This window comes from Fundulus heteroclitus, chromosome 22, assembly GCF_011125445.2.
Source record: "Fundulus heteroclitus isolate FHET01 chromosome 22, MU-UCD_Fhet_4.1, whole genome shotgun sequence".
Classification (NCBI taxonomy): domain Eukaryota; kingdom Metazoa; phylum Chordata; class Actinopteri; order Cyprinodontiformes; family Fundulidae; genus Fundulus; species Fundulus heteroclitus.
In genome coordinates, this window is record NC_046382.1 from 28,882,668 (window position 1) to 28,906,324 (window position 23,657).

General features: G+C 40.5%; 1 protein-coding gene across 1 annotated transcript in view; it reads left to right on the plus strand.

Moving 5' to 3' along the window:
• pgbd5 (piggyBac transposable element derived 5) overlaps nucleotides 1-23,657 on the plus strand; it is a 31,093-nt gene that overhangs the window by 5,597 nt on the left and 1,839 nt on the right. Inside the window, exons 2-6 of the mRNA XM_012864035.3 lie at nucleotides 4,906-5,336; nucleotides 13,824-13,958; nucleotides 17,895-18,075; nucleotides 20,904-21,101; nucleotides 22,211-22,316. Of these exons, the coding sequence (XP_012719489.3) occupies nucleotides 4,906-5,336; nucleotides 13,824-13,958; nucleotides 17,895-18,075; nucleotides 20,904-21,101; nucleotides 22,211-22,316 (1,051 nt within the window). The remainder of the gene's footprint in view (nucleotides 1-4,905; nucleotides 5,337-13,823; nucleotides 13,959-17,894; nucleotides 18,076-20,903; nucleotides 21,102-22,210; nucleotides 22,317-23,657) is intronic.

Sequence of the window (23,657 nt, forward strand, 5' to 3'; positions counted from 1 at the left end):
AAAAGAAATAAAGCGGTAACCCACGGCGGGGTTCTTGATGGATCACAAATCAACACAGCAAATCAATTGTAAAATGCATGCACATACAAAGAAAATGTTCAGCAAAATAATTCCAACTTCGTCGTGGAATAAAAGCATTAACCAACACCTACAAAGTTCTAACACCTGCCCAGGCACTTCTAAACACCCTGTTGGTGAGACAGAAATAAAAGGGGAGACCCCCGTTACTTTGAGGTGCCTCGGGGCTGGTCCGAAGCGCTCCGAGTGTGGCTTTCTGGACGCGCCTTGACGAGCGCAGTTGTCCACAGGCTGCAGCGGGACGGGGAAGAAGCTGCTTCGTTTCTTCCTCCGGGTTCGGTCGCTTTGTTGGCCAGACAAAGCGGGGTCCTCTTCGATCACTGGGAAATCCGGCGTCTCTCAGTCTTTTGATCAGAGGGAATTTAAAAGTACTTATTTAAGTCGACCTCCTGTTATAAAAAGCAGGGAATAACCGTTGCGTCGAAAAATCTCGGTCCAGCGAGTAATCGAACACGTGGCGTGGGAATCACCCCAACGGAATCAGCTGTGCGTGTCTTCTCGGGTTGGCTAAAGCCAGGGAAGAAGAAAGATTTTCGTGGGTGATCGGCTTTTATAGCCATCACCATAGCAACCTTATCTTGATCGGCGGCCATTTTGCCGTGTTGCGTGATGGGAGTTGGTGGCCATTTTGACCACATGAGTTGGTGGCCATTTTGACCACATTGCATCATGGGTAACGCAGTCCGTTACGTCCCGAATTGATGCAGCTTTTGTCACGTATGAACTACATGAGTTGGTGGCCATTTTGACCACATTGCATCATGGGTAACGCAGTCCGTTACGTCCCGAATTGATGCAGCCTTTGTCACGTATGAACTGGCACAACAACAGTGACTCCAGGAGTGCATGAACAACTCATCCAAGAGGCCACAAAATAATGCAGGACAACATCTAAAGCATTTCAAACCTCACTTAGCTCAGTTAAGGTCATCAGTGTTTATGATTTAACAGAGACTGGGCAAACAGAGTTTCAAGAAAAACACAGCTAAATACAAAGGCCCATCTCACATCTGCCTAAATGCAGCTGGATGATCAGACTTCTGAGAAAATATTCTGTGGATTAATTAGATACGTATGGAGCTTTTTGAAAAGTTTGCATCCGTTGTCAAACTGATGTAGCATTTCAGAAGGACAGCATCAAAATGTCAGTCAAACATGGTGGTGGTAGTGTGATGGTCTGGGGCTACGTTGGTGCTTGGATAATTTTCTGAATTGAACCATGAATTAAGTCCACCTCTGAATCAGCAAAATAATAGAGTAAGGTGTTGAATTGGCTTAGTCATTCACCAGACTTAAATGCTTTTAAATTACTGTACTTAGACTTCTGAGCATCTGAGGTATGCTCAGAAGTCTAACATTGCCGATTAAAGCTATTTCGCAAAGAAGAATGGGCCTAAACTCCTTCACAGCGACGTAAAAGACTCATTGCCAGTTATCACAAATGCTCGATGATAGGTGTTTCTGCCTAGGTTGGAACAACCAGACAGGTTAAGGGCAATTATTTTAACACATGGGGCCAGGTTGGCCTAAATATAATTTTTTTCCCTTAGTAAATAAAAGCATGGTTTGAAAACTGTATTTTGTATTTACTCTGTTTGTCTTTAACTTTATTTGATAAAAAGAAACATGGAAGTGTGACCAAAAGAAGTCTGTATGGGGCGAATACTTTTTCATTCTGGGTTCTGTTTATGACCTTCTGAATGTTAAAATCAGATTATTTCATTTCAGAAAAGCCTCTTAGTGAAGATGAGTGAAAATTACTCTGCAATCTTGCTCTTCAACTTCCACTAGGAGCTGAGCCAAAACCATGTTCGGTCCACTGCAGCCATGGGAAGGCTTTACGTGTTGCTAATCTAGTGTAATCTCTGACTCTGTAATCCCTGGATGTAAAAGCTCTACCAGGCAGATGTTTGTCCTCCAGCTTCCGCAATAACATATCAGCTGATCATCAGGTAGGATTTCTTTCTTTCCGGGATTCAAGTGGATTTCATAATGAATCGTTTGGAAAATGTGTATTTCCAATCCCCCGTTGACTAATATGAGCGAATGGTGGCAGACAGAATATCTGAAAACCAAGTTGGCAGGGATTTATGAGAAAACAGATCTCTGAGGGCAAAGATGTATCCAACCAGCAGCACACACTATAATTCTGTCACAGTAACTTGCAGAAGCATTAAAACCCTTTAAATATTTTTGTCAGTTTACAGACAAAAATTACAGTATGATATATACTACAATATAGTAATATACTGGCATTTTATGTGATGGGCCATCACAAACTGGTGTATAATCATATATGAGAAATTACAAATAAACCACCAGATTCATATTTGTAATTCGGTCTTGCATTGGTTGCCGTTCTAAAGCATACAAAGTTCCAGTTATATGTTTAGGGTCACCCTCTTTCTCAGTTTCAAGACTTTTGAATTGTCTAACATGGTGTTTCCTGTTGGAAAAATTTGAAAGCATGTAAAATCTTCCCTCCCACTTCTCAATTAGGTGCCACTATGTGTTGGTCTGTCATATGAAGTCCAAATAAATTGCATAGGTTTGTGGTTGTAACATAAGATGTGGAAAAGTACAAGAGGGTTGAATATTTTTTTAAGGCAATATAACAAATCCCTTCCTGCAGACTTAGTCTTTGCTTCATTCTGAAATATTTGTAATTTTTCTCATCTCCAAGCATCAGACATCTTCTCGTGATTGTCCATCATTCTCTCTTGTCCTGAAGGTTGTCTTTGATTCTACATTAAGACTAAACCAGCTGTTGCGAACCACTCAGAGAGCCAGAGAAGCGTTCTGCGGAGAAGTGTTGCACTCTGCTGTTCACAGATAATGAGACATTGGAGTTCAATTGAGCTCGAAGTTGTTCCACTCAATTTCCAATTTTTTCCAAAGCGGTCAACAAACTCGGATGGCATCTCTCATTGACAAAAGCCAATAAATGCCGGTCTGAGAGCGGTGCAGGATGTTAATGCATCAGCTGAAAGCTACAGGAGAGTTTACTTGTAGTTCCTAGGCTTCACTCTAACATATTAAATCCTTTCCATGCTGTGGAAAGGATTTAACTCCATTTATTTAGATTTTGCTTCAAAGAACCCAGATATTGCTGGAAAGGGGTTTGAGCAATAGTTCTGCAGGTTTTTGGTGAACTTCATTGGCTTTTAACCTCCACTTTCTTCATCCGTCTGTAATGACCTGTGAGCCATTAAGCCTGCCTTCTCCTACACATGAACTTGAGTGGCATCCCATTTCTAATCCATATGGTTAGAATGATGTTGGCTCACATTCGCAGCTGCAACGGCTTCAACTCTTTGGGGGAAGGCTTTCCACAAGGTTAAGGAGGATGTTTGATAATGTTTGTTCAGCCCATGGCTTTTCAAAGCCTTCAAAAATTTAACTTTTTTTTTACTTTTACAATTGATTCTATGAAATATCACAGATTACGCAGCTCCACGGTCATATAAATCTTTTATTCCCTTCATGGTGATTAGCAAAGAGCCAGCCGGCTTGAAATGTGGGATACAGACAATAATCAACTGTAGGTTGATTCATGTCTAAGGTCCTGTAGAGGAAATTTTACACATTTTTAAAGGAATGAGTTTCAGATACAGTTCATCCACTCTATATATATATATATATATATATATATATATATATATATATATATATATATATATATATATATATATATATATATATATATATATATATATATATATATAAAAATTGCCTGATTGGATGCATACCATGCCTTCACGCGTCAGGTTGGAACCACCGTATCTTCAGGCGTTTGTGTAATCAGTTAGACTCAAGTTAAGATGAAGGAAATGCATGCAACAACCAGAGCAGACTTCAAATGTGAGCCGTACAAGGCTGTGAAAGTTCATCTAATTTCAAAGCTGTGGTCGTTTATTTATTTTGAATACATTCGATTTAACCTCCCCTGTCGTTTTTGCTTTTAACAATGGCAAATAGTGTTAGAGCCTATTTTGAAGAAAATATCCTATAAAGTATTTGAACTTTAAACTATATTCCTTTATCTTTTCATTTACAAAGAACAACCTTTTATAATATTTAAATAAAGTTATTTTAACTCATTATTAATTAAGGAACATTTCATCTGTATGTCCTCTGAGATAAGCTTTCTATTTTACAGCACCTGTAGGGTTTGAAGCACCCCCCCCCCCCCCTCTCTCTTTATAGATCGACCAATCAGTGGGCCTGTTTGTTTACTTTGGCTGTTTGCTTAACTAAATCATAAATGCTGCTGTTCCAGCGCCACTGTCTTTTATCAGGAGAGTGACAGGTGTCAGAGGTCTGATTCAGCTACATGGGGACATGATTCATTTCCTGCCACAGCAATAAAGTCACAAGACTCTGAGACGTTCTGCAAGCAGTGAAACGGCACCCTCAGACGCTCGCCACAACGCAGCGGCTGTCAGGTCTTCTTAACGCTCCAGCCACGGCCCGGGGCCTCTGACATTCATACCAAACGCTGCCACGGTTCATTCATGGGAGAAAAAAAAAAAGACTTGACTGTTGTGATGCTGTTTTTTTTCTTTTCTTTTGAGTACTTTGTCAGCAAGAAACATTTGCATGCGCTCTGCTCCGCTTTAAGAATGTCAAATCAACAAAATGTCACTTTATCCTGTCAGCGTGTCAAAAAGAGAGACGTTTCACCAAGCAAGGTCAGCCGAAGACTTTTACTGAACTTTAAAAGCCGGGATTAAGTGGTGATAGCTGATGTGAGACTTTCTGTCGATCCAGTCAGTTTCCTTTGCTGCAGCATTTCACAAACTTTACTTCCCCGGTGTCTCCATCCAGGCCCCGCTCAGAAGATGCCGGCCAGCGCCACCGCCTTGGACTTCTTCCAGCTCTTTGTTCCGGACAACTGCATCCACAACATGGTCACCCAGACCAACATGTACGCCAAGAAGTTTCAGGAGCGCTTCGGCTCCGAAGAAGGCTGGTGTCCCGTCACGGCCCAGGAGATGAAGGCGTTCCTGGGCTTCGTCATCTCCACCAGCGTGCAACGCTGCGAGTCGGTGCTCAGCATCTGGAGCTCGGGCTTCTTCAGCAACAGGAGCATCGCCTTGAAGATGAGCCAGTCGCGCTTCGAGAAGATCCTCAAGTACTTTCACATCGTGGCTTTCCGCCCGTCCCAGGGAAGCAATCAGGGCCTTTACAAGATCCAGCCGTTCCTGGATTCGCTGCAGCAGTCGTTCAGCTGCACCTTCAGACCCTCGCAGACACAGGTTGGTACGAGACTCCCGTTTTCTGTTTTCTCAAAGAATCTTATGATGTTTGCATATTAACAGATTCCTTATGCAGTTACACACAGGTCCAAATTACAGTGCAAACATATTTAGACACCTTGAGCTTTTTCACATTTTGTTGCTATAGAACCACAAACAATATATTGTGTGAGTGATCTCTGTATGACAGGTGTCAGAGTCTGGTCCGCATTGCCGGCAGTAAGTCGGACTCGTTTCCGGTGAGAGTTGGACTCCGCCAAGGCTGCCCTTTGTCACCGATTCTGTTCATAACTTTTATGGACAGAATTTCTAGGCGCAGCCAAGGTGTTGAGGGGATCCGCTTTGGTGGCCTTAGGATTGCGTCTCTGCTATTCGCGGATGACGTGGTCCTATTGGCTTCATCAGGGCGTGATCTACAGCTCTCACTGGAGCGGTTCGCAGCCGAGTGCGAAGCGGCCGGGATGAAAATCAGTGCCTCCAAATCCGAGACCATGGTCTTGAACCGGAAAAGGATAGAGTGCCTTCTCCGGGTTGGGGGGGAAGTGCTGTCCCTAGTGGAGGAGTTCAAGTATCTTGGGGTCTTGTTCACGAATGAGGGGAGGATGGAGCGGGAGATCGACAGGCGGATTGGTGCAGCGTCTGCTGTGAAGCTGGCGCTGTACCGATCCGTTGTGGTGAAGAGAGAGCTGAGCCAAAAGGCTCTCGATTTACCGGTCGATCTATGTTCCTACTCTCATCTATGGTCACGAGCTTTGGGTCGTGACCGAAAGAACGAGATCCCGGATACAAGCGGCTGAAATTAGTTTTCTCCGTAGTGTGTCTGGGCTCTCCCTTAGAGATAGGGTGAGGAGCTCAGTCATCCGGGGAGGACTCAGAGTAGAGCCGCTGCTCCTCCACGTCGAGAGGAGCCAGTTGAGGTGGCTCGGGCATCTGGTCAGGAAGCCTCTTGGACGTCTCCCTGGTGAGGTGTTCCGGGCACGTCCCACCGGGAGGAGGCCCAGGGGAAGACCCAGGACACGCTGGAGGGACTATGTCTCCCGGCTGGCCTGGGAACGCCTTGGGATTCCTCCTGAGGAGCTGGCCCAAGTGACTGGGGAGAGGGACGTCTGGGCCTCCCTACTGAAGCTGCCACCCCCGCGACCCGACCCCGGATAAACGGAAGAAAATGGATGGATGGAAGGATGGAACTTCAAATTGGTTTATATTCTATTTAAATCTAAAGCAATAGTTATTGAAGGATTTAAATCTGACTGTTAGCAGCTCTGCAGTTTAGACACCGCTTAACCTTTTATGAGCAATCCAGTGCACGTATACATTAGGCAAGGAATGACTCATATTTAAAATAAAACAATGGAAGGCTTTTGCTTAAAGAAATGTGAACAGTCTAAAAACCTGTCGCATATTAATTATGTACGAAAGCTCCCATCTTTTAACAGGCTTTTCCTCCTAAATTTGTTTTTCTGGTCTTCAGTTTAGACTCAGAATTGCAACTGGGTCAGTAGAGAACTATTTTTACTTTCTATTTTGGGTTGCCCGGACATTTGTATAAAACCTCCAGTTACTGATGAGCAGCGCTGCTGTATGCTGACTGCGAACATTTTAAATATATTTTTTTATTTCTTATTTTTTGCTTGAGATGAAAAAAAAAAACCATGATCACTGGATCATGGTTTTTACAGGTGCTTAAAATGCTTCCAACTAATTTTTAATGCTATGTTTTAAAAATGCTTGGATGTTAAAGTGCTTAAAAACTGTAACTCAACTAGATTTATCCTGCTCTCCTGATCCGCTGAGCCATATGCATTTTGTAAAGCAGACACGTTTTGGGAAAGTAAGGTCGAAAGTTGATCTTTCTAATGCAGCCAGAAAATGCTGCAGGTTACGTAACAGTTGTTTCAAATGCTTGAAATAAAACATATGCTCAAATTTAATGTTATAAATAAACACCTTTTTATTTCTAGTTTGCTTTCGATACTCAGATTTAATCAAAAAAATTTTAAGTTACAACCCCATGATTTAGTGGTAGCTTCCAAGTGGTTGGTGCTGTAGCCTTCTTCCCAGTCTGTTCTTTGTAGACTAACTCGAAAATATCAAGCAGGTATTAAATGCTAAATCGGTCAAGCTATCTGCTCAAGTAGCCAAACGTGCTTTTCATAGCTTGTCAGCTGTAGTTTTAAATTAGTGGTAAACTTAATAAATGTGACAGAAAGCGACTCTGTAGTTTCCACACAATAACAATCTGTGTCTTTTTCAGCCAAAAAAATATTTCCAAAGAACCAAATTTGTCTCCCTCATAAGCCACGAAAACTGGAACCGGCCTTCTTTCAGTCAGTTTACAGATGGCGTGCAGCAACATTTACAGCCGTATACATTTGTGGGTCATTCCAGCCCTTTTTTTGGCATCTAAATAAAAGAACTATAAACCATCAGAAAAGTATGCCGGAAAATTGTAGAGGTTTTGAAAAATGAAACTTTTAAGTTTTATTTTATTCTTGGGGAGAGGGAACCAGCTGATGTATACGGCAACGTTGCTCTGCTGTATCCTTTGGAGCGTTTGACCTCTTTCTATCATGAAGCTCGCTGGATATGGAAACGTTGGCTGCATTTAGAAAATCTCAGGATTTACACGCTTTAAAGACTGATGCTAACAATCACTGATATAAGACATCATGGACAATTTCAAATGTCAACTCCTTCACTACTTTGTCATTGTTTTAAGATAACAGTAAAACCCTGCTTCACAGTGATTTTTCCCTCTCACACATACAGTCTGCCACTAATATAAATCATCAATATTTACTCTTAAAGCTATTGGCAGATCAAAGCTTAACTCGAAGGCCTATTGGTGGTCACACTAAAATATTCATCCCCTCGCAAATTATTTTCTACTACTCCCAGAGGAGATTTCAACTGTTTTTCAGCCTAATGAACTGAAGACATCTTTATATATTTCTTACGTTTTTATGTTAGTTTCCTTTAAAAAGGTAAAAGAAAAAAAAAACATATATTGGTTAAAAACGATTTTATTTTTGTCACTTAATACATATAAAGTTAATTGAGACAGCATGTTTTTTTTGTTTTGTTTTTTACTCAGTTTGGTAGTGTCACAGTGAGAAGCTGCATGTAAAAGACATCCTCTAATTTTTCACAGGACATGTTGCAATAAATGGAGTGTTTCAGATTTGTACCCGATAGATGCAGATGTCTGACCCAAAAGCATTTAAACTGCCCTTTTTTTCAAACTTGCTGTCTTCCGCCATGTGCTACTTTTTAATGCAGATGAGGCATTTTGCAGAACATTTGCAAATGTGGTCATGCAAGCTTAGACTGAAATCACACCTTCTGCACAGTGTGCAACACTGCTAACCTCAGAGACAAAGGGCAGAATAAAAGCCTCTGTGGGACAGATTTATGAAAAAGTTATGTTAAAAGATCTTTTAAAACCCAGATTAGGTTAAAACATGTTTTATCATATAATCTTGTTTTATTCCTTACTTTTGAACACACGTCTGTAGCACAAACACTTTAAAAGGGCCAGGAGAAGACACTTTGCATACTAGTAGGTCATTGGGTTTGAAATAGTCCCTGCAGGGGTTGAATATAAGGAAGAAGACAATTCAGAATTTTTTAGTCTAAGCATAAATACAATAATTCAAATACCACAAAACAGTCTTTATTCTTATTTGGAAATTACCATCAACTTCAGTGGGAAGTAAAATGAGCATAATCCACAGAAACAAGCCATTACTACAGTGCCGTGCAGAGGATTTTACAGTTAGTGCCTGCTCAACTTTTGCACATTTTGTCACGTTAAAACATTCTTTAATTTATTTTCGCATTTCTCTACATGCTAATCATTTTATGTGATAGACCACACAACGTGGGGTAAACTGAAAGGAAACTGGAACATGGTTTTCACATTTTTAAATAAGTAAAATGATAAAGTGTGCCACATGTTCAACTCTATTTTCTCTGGTATCCCTGAATAAGATTCACTGCAGCCAACTGCTGTCAGACGTTTACTAATTAGCAGATAATGCACTTGTGCATGATTTAATTTCAGGATCAAACCAGCTGTTCTACAAAGACCACAGAGGTTTGTTGGCTAACATTAATGAACAAACGAATGTCCCCATTGTGGGACAATAAAGTAATTTATTTTCTTATCTTAAATAGTATCATAAAGACCAAGGAACAGAGTAGACAGGCAAGAGAAAAAGCTGTGAGGAGTTTTTGAGTAAGGTTAGGTTATAAAAACAGTATCTTAAGGTTTGAATACTATCATCTGCAAATGGAAAAGGTTTAAGTCCAACTTAGGGCTGCAGGATATTAGGAAATGTTAGGATATAGCTTGCAATAAATACAGAAAAAAATTCAAGCGTTGATGTTTTTCTGGTTTAGGTTCATACGAAACATAGACCCCAGATAATGAGTAGTCTATTCAGCAACTAAAAAGCAAAAATCATTTCCATCTCAAACACACAAGGTTTAAATGAAAAGGTTGCCTCTGTCCGACTTCTGATGTTCTGGCAATGAAACGACTTAGCTGTAGCTTCTTATCAACTTCTCAAACGTTTTGTGTTGCATTAACCAACAAAGGTCGCCTAACATATTAGGGGGACTGAGAACCTGAATGCAAGGGGCTTAAATATCAGCTAATACGTATTGCACTCCAGGGGGTTCTCTGCGATATATGCATTGATACTGCAATAACGATAAATTTACTATATATTGTGCGGCCTAATCCAAGCGCAAATGCAAACCTACTTAGAAAAGCAGCCAAGAGGCCCATATTTACTCTGGAGGAGCTGCAGAGATTGACAGCTCACCTGGAGGATGCTGTTGAGTAGACAACTATTAGCAGTGCACTCCAGAAATTTGACCTTTTTTTTTTTTTTTGTGTAGAGGAGTTTCAAAAAGAGACCAACTGTTGAAATGTCACAAGAAGTCATTTTGGCAGTTTGCCCCAAGCCATAAAGAGGAAAAATGTGCATCGTGGCTGCATCCGAAGCGTTCTAATCATAGCGCCTAACTCCTGCTCCTAGCTCCTGTTCCTTGACTTTTCATGAGGACAACAGTAAACTCTACCATGGGGAGGAAAGGAGCTTTGGACTGCTGTGTTGATCTCAGACACCCTTTAACTCTGACGTCATCACGCCACAGAAACGCACACGGATGATTCTAGTCAAATCCGGGCCTACAGCCTTCTGAGAAAGAACTACACAGTCCGTGCTTCCTTCTCTCCGGACATTTTCATTAATTTCCGTGAGGTGGGCTGTCATGCAAAGGATTGTGGGATTTCATATAGCTCCTTAGCGCGGGTAAGGGACATCGCAAGCTCCCTGTGATAAAGGAGCTATGATAGGAAACATGCCGTCTCCTTTTCCTTCCTCCTTCTTTACTGAACGCACTATATGGACACCACTTATAATGCCGAATGCTGACGCACTTCCGCTTTGGCTGAAGAGTCCTGACCAATTAGACCTATTGGGATGCAGCCCGTGTGGGAGTGAAAACTAACACTGGACATCACAGTTAACCCACAGTTTGTGGTTTAAAACATGTTGGTTTCTTCAGCACACCCCTGGGTCTTTCTGCATGGAGTTTGCATGTTCTCCCTGTGCATGTGTGGGTTCTCTCCGGGTACTCCGGCTTCCTCCCACAGACCAAAAACATGAATGTTAGGTTAATTGGCTTCTCCAAATTGTCCTTAGGTGTGAATGTGTGCGTGAATGGTTGTTTGTCCTGTTTGTCTCTGTGTTGCCCTGCGACAGACTGGCGACCTGTCCAGGGTGTACCCCGCCTCTCGCCCAGTGAACGCTGGAGATAGGCACCAGCACCCCCCGTGACCCCATGAGGGATAAAGCGGTTTGGAAAATGGATGGATGGATGGATGGTTTCTTCAGCAGGGACAATGGACTCTGGTCAGAGCTGATAAAAAGATGGACGGGTGGGTAAAAGAGACTGAGCTAGAGGTTAAGTCAGCAGCCGATCACCAACCCTGAGCATACAGCCAGAACCACAGTGGTGTGCTTTATATACATGCTCAGTCATTTGTATGAATGGTCCAGACCAAAATCCAGTTGAAGCAAAAATCATGTCTTTTCTTTCTTCCAGGTCACGATTCACAACTTTATTTTTGTTTATTACATTCCAGCTCATAAATTCTCTACCAAAGGATTCTGAGGTTTTTGGCTGTGGCATGACAAGGGGTGTGAAATATGAATACTTTTGTAAGCCACTCTTTAGATAACCTTTAATTACTATTAGGTGCTGGAAAAATCTTATTTAAAGTGCTTCAACGGTTTCTCGACAAAGTTGTATTAATCTGAAGCGGTTACTTGGTGAAAACCATTATTATAAAGAAAAAGAGCTCCGCGTTGTCCAATACTAATTACCAGCACACACTTTACTTCACATTCGGTGTTTGCTCATGAAGGGTCTCCGGGGATAAATCATCGTATTTCAAGAGCATCAATTTTCATGCCAGCATCAAAAAGAAGTAATGAAAGCCGTGGAAATTAGCCGATTCGTTTGCTCTCAGTTTGAGCGCCGTTAATGCCTCTCGGATCAGCATGACTGTGAAAGATGACTCCTATGCCACGACTTCATCTGAGAATTATATCACACCCAAATCTAATTCAGCGTTGCAAATTTAAAGGAAAACAGTTTAAATGTCATTATTTGATTGCCATGTAGACCCGAGTTGTGCAACAGCGTTTTTACACTAATCATCTCAATCTGCTCGCATCTAAAAAGGACAGAATTGAAATAATGAGGGCAGGATGGCTGCCATGGTGTGTGTGTGTGTGTGTGTGTGTGTGTGTGTGTGTGTGTGTGTGTGTGTGTGTGTGTGTGTGTGTGTGTGTGTGTGTGTGTGTGTGTGTTTATTTTATGTTGACTGTGCCAGGGACAGAGTGGGTGCCCACGCTGAGAGAAGCACAGACTGAAACGGTTGCTTGGTCAAACAATAGTTCACTCATTCAATGAGCATCTACCTGCTCGCATTTCCCTCTTTTCCTTTTGTTGTTTTGCTTTTAAGGGACGTATTATGAGAAAAGAAGAGAAAGGCAATGACCTTTTTATGTAATTTTTAATCTCGGAGATATTTTATTTTATTGTGGTTCCGTGTGAGGCTGAGCAGGAAAGAAACTAAGGACTTGTTTCGGTGAAACAAAGCCTCAGGTCATTATGGGTTGGACTCTAACCCACGGGGAGAACTGTGGTTTGGTTGAAGTCATTTGGCAAGAAAGCTAGAAAGCCTTATTATTTTTTCATGACACAACAACTCCATATTTGACTGGGAAATGTCCTCTCTTTGTATTGATGCTAGACAAGCGAAGCTTTTTCTCACCGCTCCTTTTGGTCAGATTTTAACTTACAGAAGATGCATCAGAATCCAGATATTTACACACATGGCATAAAAAGCTACAGCCTGTTTTTTGCTATTAGCATTAGACGTAAACTTTTTCAGTTTTACATGTTTTCCCCGTGCATGCGTGGTTTCACTCCAGATACTCCAGCTTCCTCCCACCATCCACGTTAGCTTTAACAGACCACTGAATCTGAATATATCTAATTGAATCTAAAACTTTCTAAGTGATGGGACTGATATGAACATAGCTTTCCATGTGAATTGGTGCTAAATAAATACATTTATCAAGCTGGGAAGACTGCTGTCATACAGCTTTCATTTAATGGCCTCACAAGTTTTTATTTTTATTTTTTGTAAAAGGTACCTCAAAATTTGTAATACATAGTTTAAGCCTAAGCTGTACTTACACTACAGCCCAAAAATACATTAATTGCTTATTATTATTATTATTATTATTATTATTATTATTATTATTATTATTATTATTATTATTATCTTTGAAAGCCTGAACTCTCTCCACTACTACCTTCTGCACTACTGTGTTTTTAGTCATTCTCCAGATAAAGATGTCACCTTTTCAAGACTGCCTAGATTTGGTGCAGTTTTTTTTTTTTTTTAAATAACATTAATATTTACCTTGATTTCTTTGTGAAATTGAAAGCTACTTTTATTGAAGGTTTTCTTTGGCATCTGGGCTTGCTAAGACCAGCTCTATGTCACAATCTATAACCCTTGGAGTCAAATCTGGACACATTTATCCCATACTGAATATGGATTTCTTTTAGAAGCACAGTTTGTGATTTCTGATGCTTTATTCTGCTTGGGTAAAATCTAGTGGTGGTCTGTTAGACCACAAAGAAAAAAAATGGCTGTCATTCGTAAAAACAAATGAAAAAAAAAAATCACATTTTCTTTCTTTTTCAGATTTAGATTTTAGATTCTCTTCAGATAATAGAATACAATTTTCCCTTTTCCATACTCGACCTTGAAAATGACGAGTAGATTTTCTGCTCTTCCAGACTTTTGAAGCCCTGCGTAACAACCTTGGTTGTAGTTTGATTGAAATGTTTCCGTGCACGCTAACGTGAAGGCCGTCATCTGCGTGTTTCCAGGTCCTTCACGAGCCTCTGATAGACGAGGACCCCGTCTTCATCACCACCTGTACAGAGAGGGATCTGAGGAAGAGGAAGAAGAGGAAGTTCAGCCTCTGGGTTCGACAGTGCACCTCCACCGGATTCATCTGCCAGGTAGAGGAGGCGAGCGACGGAGCGGAAACGCCAGCCGATAAATAAAAATCGCAGCACTTTTCGATAGCGGCGAGGCGGGGACGTGCGCCTGCTTTGATTCTGTTTTGATTTCCTGCTTTAAAACCCGACGCTGAAAGTTGCTTCCAATATGAGGGAGTAAAGTTTCCATTCAGCCCCAAGTCAAAGAGGCTTTCATGGAAACATCAGAGGCTTTGATCCACAGCCCATTTTAGATCTCTATCTCAACCTATTACTTGTGTATGCCAGATAGAGGGAAACAGCTTTAATGCAAATTTTATTTTGTGGGATTGATGTTCTGAAACTGCAAACTTCACTTTCAGACTTGGATGTGAGGATGAGAAATGGCTTCTGGCTAAATCGCTGGTTGTTAGGGCTTCCTTTTGATGCTACAGAGGGGAGTATTCTCTGGCTTCAGATTACAATCATGGAGCCGCTGTGCTGACTGACGGCGTCACTCTCAACGCAACCTTCCACTCCCACGCTCGTCTCTTATGTAACGCCACGGGTCCTCTGAGGACCAGACCCGACGGGACTCCGTCAAACCCTCCCAAACGCAAAACGTTGCATAAACTAAGGATTTTTATACCAAATGTTCTTCACCACAACTGTAGACTGTGTGCTTTAAGTATTTGACTTGAGAGAACATGAGTCAACAGTGATTTAGGTGTCGGCCTCCGAGTCTTCTTGCTCAGAATGAGGAATCTTTTTTTTCTTTTTTTGCTTTTATAAAAAAAAAAAAAAAAAAAAAAAATCACATCAACAGGTTTCCTTGAAACAGCTTTTTAGTTACTTTTCAGTTTTGTGCTCAGAAAATAGATGGCATCATGAGGAAAAAAACATCATGTAAGGCCCAAGCACCAAACATTGACGCTAACATACCCCCAAATGGGGTCAAAAGTGGGTTTAAGTCAGCAAAGCAAATTTTTTATTTTTTTGTCAAGCATGGATTTTCACACTTATAGAACATTTGTGGACAGAACTGAACAGAATGGGTGCGATTTAAGCTTTTGCAAAATCATTTGTCTGGAGAGGAAGAGGTGAACACCACGAGTTCTTTGTGGTGCCAGAAGTGAAGCATCCTGAAACAATCAATATGTGGAGCAGCTTCTCATGCTTCAGTACAGGTCTGCTGAAAGCTCTGCCATGAGTGACAATTGGAGCCAAAATATCCTGAGAAAATTTGGTGATGATCTGCATGATGGAGCGGCATGTTTTAAGGCAAACGTGATGGGAACGTTGCTGAAAGATCATAAAACTGTTATTTTGGCAACGCTGCTGTGAAATGAAGTAATTAAGCAAGGAAAGGGGCGGTAGGACAAAATCTTGCTACCCTTCTGCTAAATAAACCATTGCAGCCTGCCTAAGCCATTCCTTTTTTAAGTCACACTTTGAGTTTAGGGCCGCTGTCCTGTTGGAGGATGAAGCTCCGCTCCAAACCCAGAATGCAGCCGCCACAGTATTTCACTGGGGATAGCGTGTCCAGGATGGTTTGTGGTGTTAGTTTTGTGAATGTAGGCCATAAAAATCAGTTTCAGGTCTCATCTGAGCAGAGCAGAGCATCTTCTTCCACATGTTTGCTGTTTCTCCACCATGGCTTGTGGCAAGCTGTAAAGGGAAAGACTTCTGGCTTGTTTTAGCAATGGCTTTCTTCCAGCTGCTGTTCGATGAACGCAAAATTGTGTTGTACATGACTGATAGTTGTCCTGTCCTGTTATGTCCCCTCTACTAAAGACAGGATATTAAATACATTTCTTTATGATGATATATGCTGACAAAGATACCATAACTGATTGGTCACTTGGACCAAGTGTATTTTTTACCTGCACAGTTTTACTCTAACAGTAATTTAAAAATGAAGCTGTGTCACGTTTAGCTCCAGCCGTACTGAGGTAAAATCAGGGGTCTGCAACCTGCAGCTTGTTTTTTTTTCCACAATCTTTTGTTCTGTGCCCCCAAGAAAAAACACTGGCCCCACCCTGCCCCTCCTAATTTGGTGTAAAACCACCACTGTTGATCCACCAGTCAGAAACAGACTTAGGGACTACTGTGTATATATGATATTGAATGACAAATATAAAATGGGTTCTTTAGAATGGAAAAGACTAAATGCAACATAAATATTCAACAATTAACAACATTGAGGATGGTCAACATTTAAAATGCTGACAAATTATTGCCCTTTTTAAAGCTTTCTAAATTTCCAAGTTAACAAAGTAAAATCAGTCATACATATGTAGATCCATGTCCTGTTTAGCGGTATAATTGCATTGCCCGGTGTATGCAATGAAGTAGTTTCTTGATAATTTCTATTTTAGTTCTATTTTAGGAACAATAGAATATTAAACAGGTTTTACCACCACTTTTATACTTTATCGTAATAAATAGCCCAAAATATTGTGGTAAAGTGTTTGGTCTAATTCACCATCTGCATGGAGTCAGAGGTTGTTGTTTTTTACCAGACGTATGGGCTGGCAGGGACACTCTGAAGTGACCTGGAGAAATGAAGCTCATAGAAAATAACATTTCATTTGTACTTTTATCATATAAAAAAACACAACCTGCCACTTTTGTTTTTAGATTTATTTTAGAATGGGTTCACATGTGTCCATGAACTCAATATAGAATGTCTTTAGTTGGGGAGATTCAAGAGACCCATGTTATGGAAAGCAAAAAGACTCTGTCTCCAATGAAAGACCTGAAACATGAGACAGAAACACCGTCAGAAAGAAGATTAAAGAGTGTGGTGTCACAGAGATGTCAGAGACCATAACCTGATAGCCCCACCTTGAAAAGTCTAGTAAAGACATGTGAACAATATTTTATCTGTGGGTCTCTAAAAGCAAACCACCTTTATCTGAGAATGACCCACCCAAGTACAAACGGAATAAAACCTACAGAGCAATTAGAGAGGTACAAGAATACCACATTGTAAATGTAAGACCTTTTACTACACAGACCCCATAAATAGATTAAATTGGGCAATTTAATTATAAAGACTAGATGTGGAATGTTTCCTCATTTAACCTGGAAACAAGCCAGGGGGGAATAAGAAGCAACAGCAAACAGTTTAAAATCGTTAATTTTTCCATTTCCTTTTTCACAAACTTTCAAAAGGAAAAACATTATACATTTTTATTAGTTTTTTTTAAGACCCCACTTTACGTCCAAATAATAATAATAATAATAAAAAAATTAAAGTTTAATGTGCTGTGCTTTATATGCTGAAGCCCCATTCCATTATCTCATCCATTTAGGAGAAAAACCATTAGCATTCACACCGACTGCAGCCATTTGGCAGCCGCTCCTCCTTTACCAGTTTGCTGCCCGCCAGCTTAAGTCTCCACTGACGTCTCCTTCGTCTGGATCAGGCCTGTCAAGGGACAGAAGAACAATAAAAGTAGAGAAAAAAAATGACTCAGGGCGTTGTGAATCAATGGGACTGCATTAGTCTGTGCACCACGTAAGAATAGCCAAGCAGGTTTATGCACCATCTCGCAGGAGCATGGACTGCCCACTCAGTCTATGGGATACAGATCTAATATAGACGTGGGATAATCAGAACAATGCCTTTTCACTTAGTGCAGGGTAGAAAAATGTAGCTGCTCGCAAACTAGGGCTGCAGGATATTTGGAAACGCTACGATATGCGTAAATATCGGTAAATGCTGCGATAACGATATAGCTGATGATAAATAAGAAGGAAATAAAGCATTGATTGACGTCTTTCTGCTTCAGGATCATAGCAAATGCAGGACCTCAGATAATGAGTAGTCTATTCAGCTACAAAGAAGAAGAAGAAAAAAAATCCTCATTTCCATCTCAAACACAAGGTTTAAATGAAAGGTTTAAAACAATCTGCAACGATGTCTGGCCGTGCTGTAGCCTGATGTTCTGTCTGCTTCCGCCCACTGTGCAGATCTCTGTCCATCTGAAGGAGGGACAGGGCGCAGATGGACTGGCCGCCTTGAAGAACAAGCCCCAGCTCCACAGCCTCGTGGCCAAGCAGCTCTGTCAGAACATCTCCGGCAAGAACACCATCATCTTCACCGGGCCGTCCATCACCAGCCTGGGCCTCTTCACTGAATTCAGCAAGCAGGGTACTAGAGCGCGATGTTGCCGCCGACTTCTTCTTCGTTGCCTCTGGAGGGCAGATTGTAATCTTGCCGCTTATCTCAGCCTCGTGTCCGTTTTTTGCAACCCTGATTCGTTTATTTATCCTTTAAGTAGGTTTGATGACCTCGTGCTGATCAGCTCAGGCAGGACAGTCTTCTCTAGTTGCTCTGCGTAAGACGAGACCAAACAGCATAGAAGATTTCAGCCTGAATCTTCATCAAATTGCAGCCTTTGCCTGTCGTGCACGAACATTTTGACATTTATGACTGCGAATGAGGTTGTTTTTTTTGGTGCAACCTTTGAGCCCCTTTTTTGCAGTCTTAACCTAGAGAGAGTCTCCTTTTTTCCTTAATTTCAAATCTTCACTTTGAAGACCGCAAAACATTTTCATTGAAGGAGAAACTGCAGTTAAAAAGCACGAGTCTCATCGTGACTATCGCTTTCACCGATCCACTCATCAGTAGGGACGCCTTCCACACACGTTAACCGTTTGATAGGCTGTAAATGGAAAGATAACAGTTAATAGTTAGATAATAGTTAGTGGTTTTGAGTTCAGCAAAGAAAAATAATGAATTGCAAGATTTTCCCCATGTATAAGTTAAAGGAAAATGTCCCTCACTGTCCTTCCCCCTCACTCCTATCTAAAAACAAACTAGCTCACACATCTAAGCACATATTGCCGACCCATGGACTGAATCAGGAGAGAATTCTCAATTTTGATGCATTTAATGAAGAAGGAAAAAAAAGATCAAGAGAAAAGGGAAAATGTATTAAACCTGATTGCTTGCTGCCTCTCTACAATAATAATAATAATAGTAACAACGATAATGTAATGATATTCCTCATCTAATATTGTCCCACTAATGAAAATGGGTTTCATTGGGACTTTGCACTTTATCCCAGAGATAACAGAGTGTACATTTAGTTTTATTGTAAACAAAATAACAATAATCACTCCTTCAAGCCTTTGCTTTCACACTAATGACAAATTTGTAGCATGAAAAAAATAGAAGCCTGTATTGCTTGGCCGTGGCTGCTTCGGTTTTTCCGTGTTTTTGTGAAGCCAGTGGGACAGAAAAGTCGGACACTGGGAGCGAGAACAAAGAAGGCTTTTGTTTCTTCTAAACTGCTGTTGGAAAGCTGACCTGCATGAGTGCTTTGCAAAAGCACAGATGGCGACTCTGTAGAGTGAGGCAGGCTTAGACGAATGGGACCGAACCAAGCATTTAGATTAAGAGCCTGTCTTTTCTCTCACCTGGCACCGCTACTTTATTCAAGACAATAAAAAAATGAATAAAACAGAGAAAGGGAGGAGGATGCCGCAAAAAGTGGAGTTACGGTCCTTTCATTCTGTGTTTTATCAAAGTTCCTATTCTAAGGAAAACTGAGCTTGAGTTTGCCAGCACCATAAGGACTAAAAGATCCCAGATATGATCAACATTGTTTCATCACAATCAGCAGCGGCTAGAAACCTCTCCCTCCCCCACAATAAATGGTCATGTGAACTCATTCTCCAACATTTTCCTCTCAATTTTATCTCTCGTGTTTAATTAGCAGACTTAATTGGTCCGCGTTATTCCGCAGCACTCGCGCACACTCGTGAGTATAGAAGGAAGCTGTTTTATGAACACACCGACAGCGCTTTCCCCACATGTTTGCTTTGCCTGCGCTCATCTGAGGAAGGAATAAAGAGATTCGACTTTGCATTGATTTTACAGAGAGGAACAGCTTCAACGGTTCTGTTGTTTTTTTTGTTTTTTTGTTCCCACACTGAAGCGAGGCAGGACTGTATGTTAAGTTTTTCTCACTGTTCCCTTTTCTTCTGGGTTAATACAATAGTGTTTCGTTTTTTGTTCATCGCATTTCTTTGTTTTTTTTTTTTTTGTTTTTTTTGCCAAGTCTAAACTGAGAAAGCGGCCAAGAAGTGCAGTGCCTTGCTAAATTATTCCCACATTCGGGGTCACTTTGCTACCACGAATTTCTTTACATTTTCTTGAGATTGAATGCGATAATACCAACACAAGTAGCACATGATTGTGAAATGAGAGGAAAATGACAAGTGGGTTTGTAAAACAAATAATCTGAAAAGTGTGGCTTGTGTCTGTATTTGGTCCCCGTGAGTCAGTAATTCGAAAAACCACGTCTTGGTGCAACTACAGCTTTACAGGTTTGTCTCTTCCATCTATCAGAGACTGAGGGGTTTTACCATTTTCTTTTACATGCAAAATAGCTCCGGCTCACTCAGATTGCACGGAAAGTGCCTGTGAACATTAGTTTTCGAGTGTTCCCATTGTTTTCCAATTGTATTTTAGGTTTGCACTTTGGGCTGTTCTAACATATGCTTTGGTCCTCAACCTTGGAGGTTTTCCAGCTTTTCCTGTCCCTGTAGAAGAAAGCCTCCCCACACCATGATACTGCCACCATTTCTGCACTAATGTTTTCTAACAAACCTCTGAGGCCTTAACCAAACAGCTGGAATTACACTGGAGTTACATTAAACACAGACGGACTCTCTTTATTAACAGGGTAAAGAGGGCTGAGTATGAATGTAAACCGGATTTTTAAGCAATGTGTTATTTTCCAAGATCTTCAAAAAGTTTGTGGTTTTAACGTGACTAAACCTGACAAAGTTCAAAAGGAAAGAACAGGGAAGATCTTGCAAGGGACTTTAAAATGTATCATCCACTGTATTAAAACCAGCTGTCCTAATAATAACATTGATGTTCTTGTTTGAAATATGCACATTTGTAAGAGAGAAATAATCTGGATGTTCGAATAAAATCCATTTTTTAATTTGTGTTTGTTTGTTCAGAAATCTACTGCTGTGGTTTGCTGAGCACCAGGAAGAGCGACTGTACGGGTCTGCCACAAAGCATGCTGGTCTGCAGCTCCACGCCGGCGCAGCGCGGCCAGTCGCGTGTGATGATGAAAGGCAGCATGTCCCTGATCAGCTGGTACAATAAGGGACACTTCAGGTTTCTTACCAACGCCTACTCACCAACAAAAGAAGGTATATAAGAAAACAAACATCCTCTTTAAAGCCTCTTTTTTTTACAGCTCTAGTAGGGCTGGGCGATATGGATCAAAAATAATAGATTGACATTGTCTGAATCCCGATACACAATATTTATCTCAACGTGTTTTCCTTTTCATGAAGTAATTATAAAAAGGCATGGCTGAATCAAAGATTTATCCCAAATGTTTCACAGATAGCTGTAGTTAAACATGAGAAACAGGTTGTGGAATACATAAATGTATAACTTTAGCGCATCATAGACTATTTCAATGTATGAATGATATAGCCTCATCTGATATCCCTTTTTTTAAATCTGGACATTTTTAAAATCACGATATACTGCTCAGCCCTATGCTCTAGGAAAGCATTGTAATGAGCCTTTTTATCTGTTTTTAGCACACACCAAAAACATTTACTTATGTTCTTAGTGAAAATAAGATTCAATGCTTTTCTCAGATGCGAGCTTGTAGTCAATAGATAATTGCCCAATATCAAGCATTCCTGACTTTAAGAAACAATCCCATTTTTTTAATCCGTGATAATCCGTCTTTAGGAGGGGACAGGATCATGATATTGCATAAACACCCTCATCTTGCCTATTCGGCTCTGCTTTAAGTTTTTGATCTAGAGTTTGTGCTGGATGAGCGTGGAAGTGAGGCCCCAGATCATTTAAACGGCTGCTTACTATCCAGCATTGATTTTCTTCGGCTCGTGTGAATGTGTGGGCGTCTGTGTGGGAACGTTTCGTAATCTCGCATGAAGAACAAATCAGCTTTCAATCCTGTCATTTCTCTGGAAACGGCTTGTGTCGATAGTGATGAAATTACTTTTAAATTTCAGTGTTTCTGCAAAGCGAAAATGTATAGCATCTATATTGATACAAATATATGTTTATATGAATTTTTCCCTTTCTTCTTTCCCCAGTCACTCCTTCTCTATACTCACATTTACAATGCAAGCAGAGCAGCCCTCAAAGCGTGAAAAAACAATAAACTGCAACTGTTCTCTTTTTAGCCGAGTGACCAAAAAGTCCTTTTCAACACTCTTGGTCATCCATCTTCTGTGTGTGTTGTTTTTTTTTTTTGTTTGTTTGTTTTTGGCAGGTATAATTATTAAGAGGAAAAGTGGAGAAATCCCGTGCCCCCTTGCTGTAGAGGCCTTCGCGGCGCACCTTAGCTACATCTGCAAATACGACGACAAGTACAGCAAGTATGTGAAGTGCCGAATGGTGCCTGAATCATCACAATACGGTTATTTTATATTCTTTGGTTTCATAGTAACTAGAATCCTTCATTTTCCATCATTAAATCACCGAGGCTCCACAATTACAATTTATTTCAAGGCTTGTTTGCTCATGTTTACCAGGGGTGCCAACAACTGAGGAGGATTCTAATCATGAGATAAAATATTCTGTTTTCAGCTGAGAAACGATTCCCCTACTAGCAATCAAGATCTAATTTTTTTTTTTTTTTTTTTGGGGGGGGGGGGGGGGGGGGGTACTTATTTTGTTACAGGTTTTACTTTACAAGTAACAATCTGGGAAATAGTAATTTACCTGACTGTTAGACTTCCTGATTTTTACTCTTAGGATTTTAGAACATTAAAAAGAGAAAAAAATACACAGCTAAAAGTTAAGTTTGCGTTTTACTTTTTTAAATGTATTTACTTATTTGTGTTTGCTGGGGGGGTTGTACACACATCTTTGTTAATGTTTGTAACGATAGGGCTGCATGGTTGCTTGTTCTCCCTGAACATGTGTGTATCTTGGGTTTCCCCCCACCGTACAAAAATATGATTGTAAGGCTAATCGCTAGCTAGATAGCTCTTCAGCAAGCTAGCTACAGTTAAGCCCAAAATGATTCATACCCATGGCAGATTTAAGTTAAAAGTCCTCTTAATTGTACCAGTTTCTGCTGACTGGAAGTAATATTAATATTTTGAAGTAGCCTAGACAGAGTCCCGACTTGATTCTTATAGAGAATCTGTGGAGGGAGCAAAAGATTAGGGCGATGGCTAGGAGGCTCTTTTTGAGCTCGTTGCAGAGTATGAATGATCAAGATATTAGTGGAAACATGCAAAAAGCTGGTCAGCCATCATATATAGGGTTTTATTGCTTTAATGAAAATCAATATTTTTCCTTGATTGTTTAGAAAGATATAAGTTAATAGTTAACTAAATGTAAATTAAGAATCAATTAAGAATTAAAAAATCATATTTAACATTGAATTTGCTTTAGGAGATACTTGTCTCATTTCCTATCAGAAACAAAAACTTCTTAGTTTGAATGTTAAATAATTTTAAATCCACCCACCATAGGTAAGAATAAATTAAGGGCACTGTTTCACTCGTCTGTGTTTTTAAATATTACCAGAATCATAAAAGAATATTTTTAGAGCAATATTGGTCAGTTGATTCAGCTGCTACACTCCAACTACTGCATTTCCGTCCTTCATTTCACAGGTGTAGAAATACATGATGCCATAGGAAAGTAGCACTCACACATTAACTTACAAAGCATTTGACACTTAATATAGATGTTGTTACTCATAT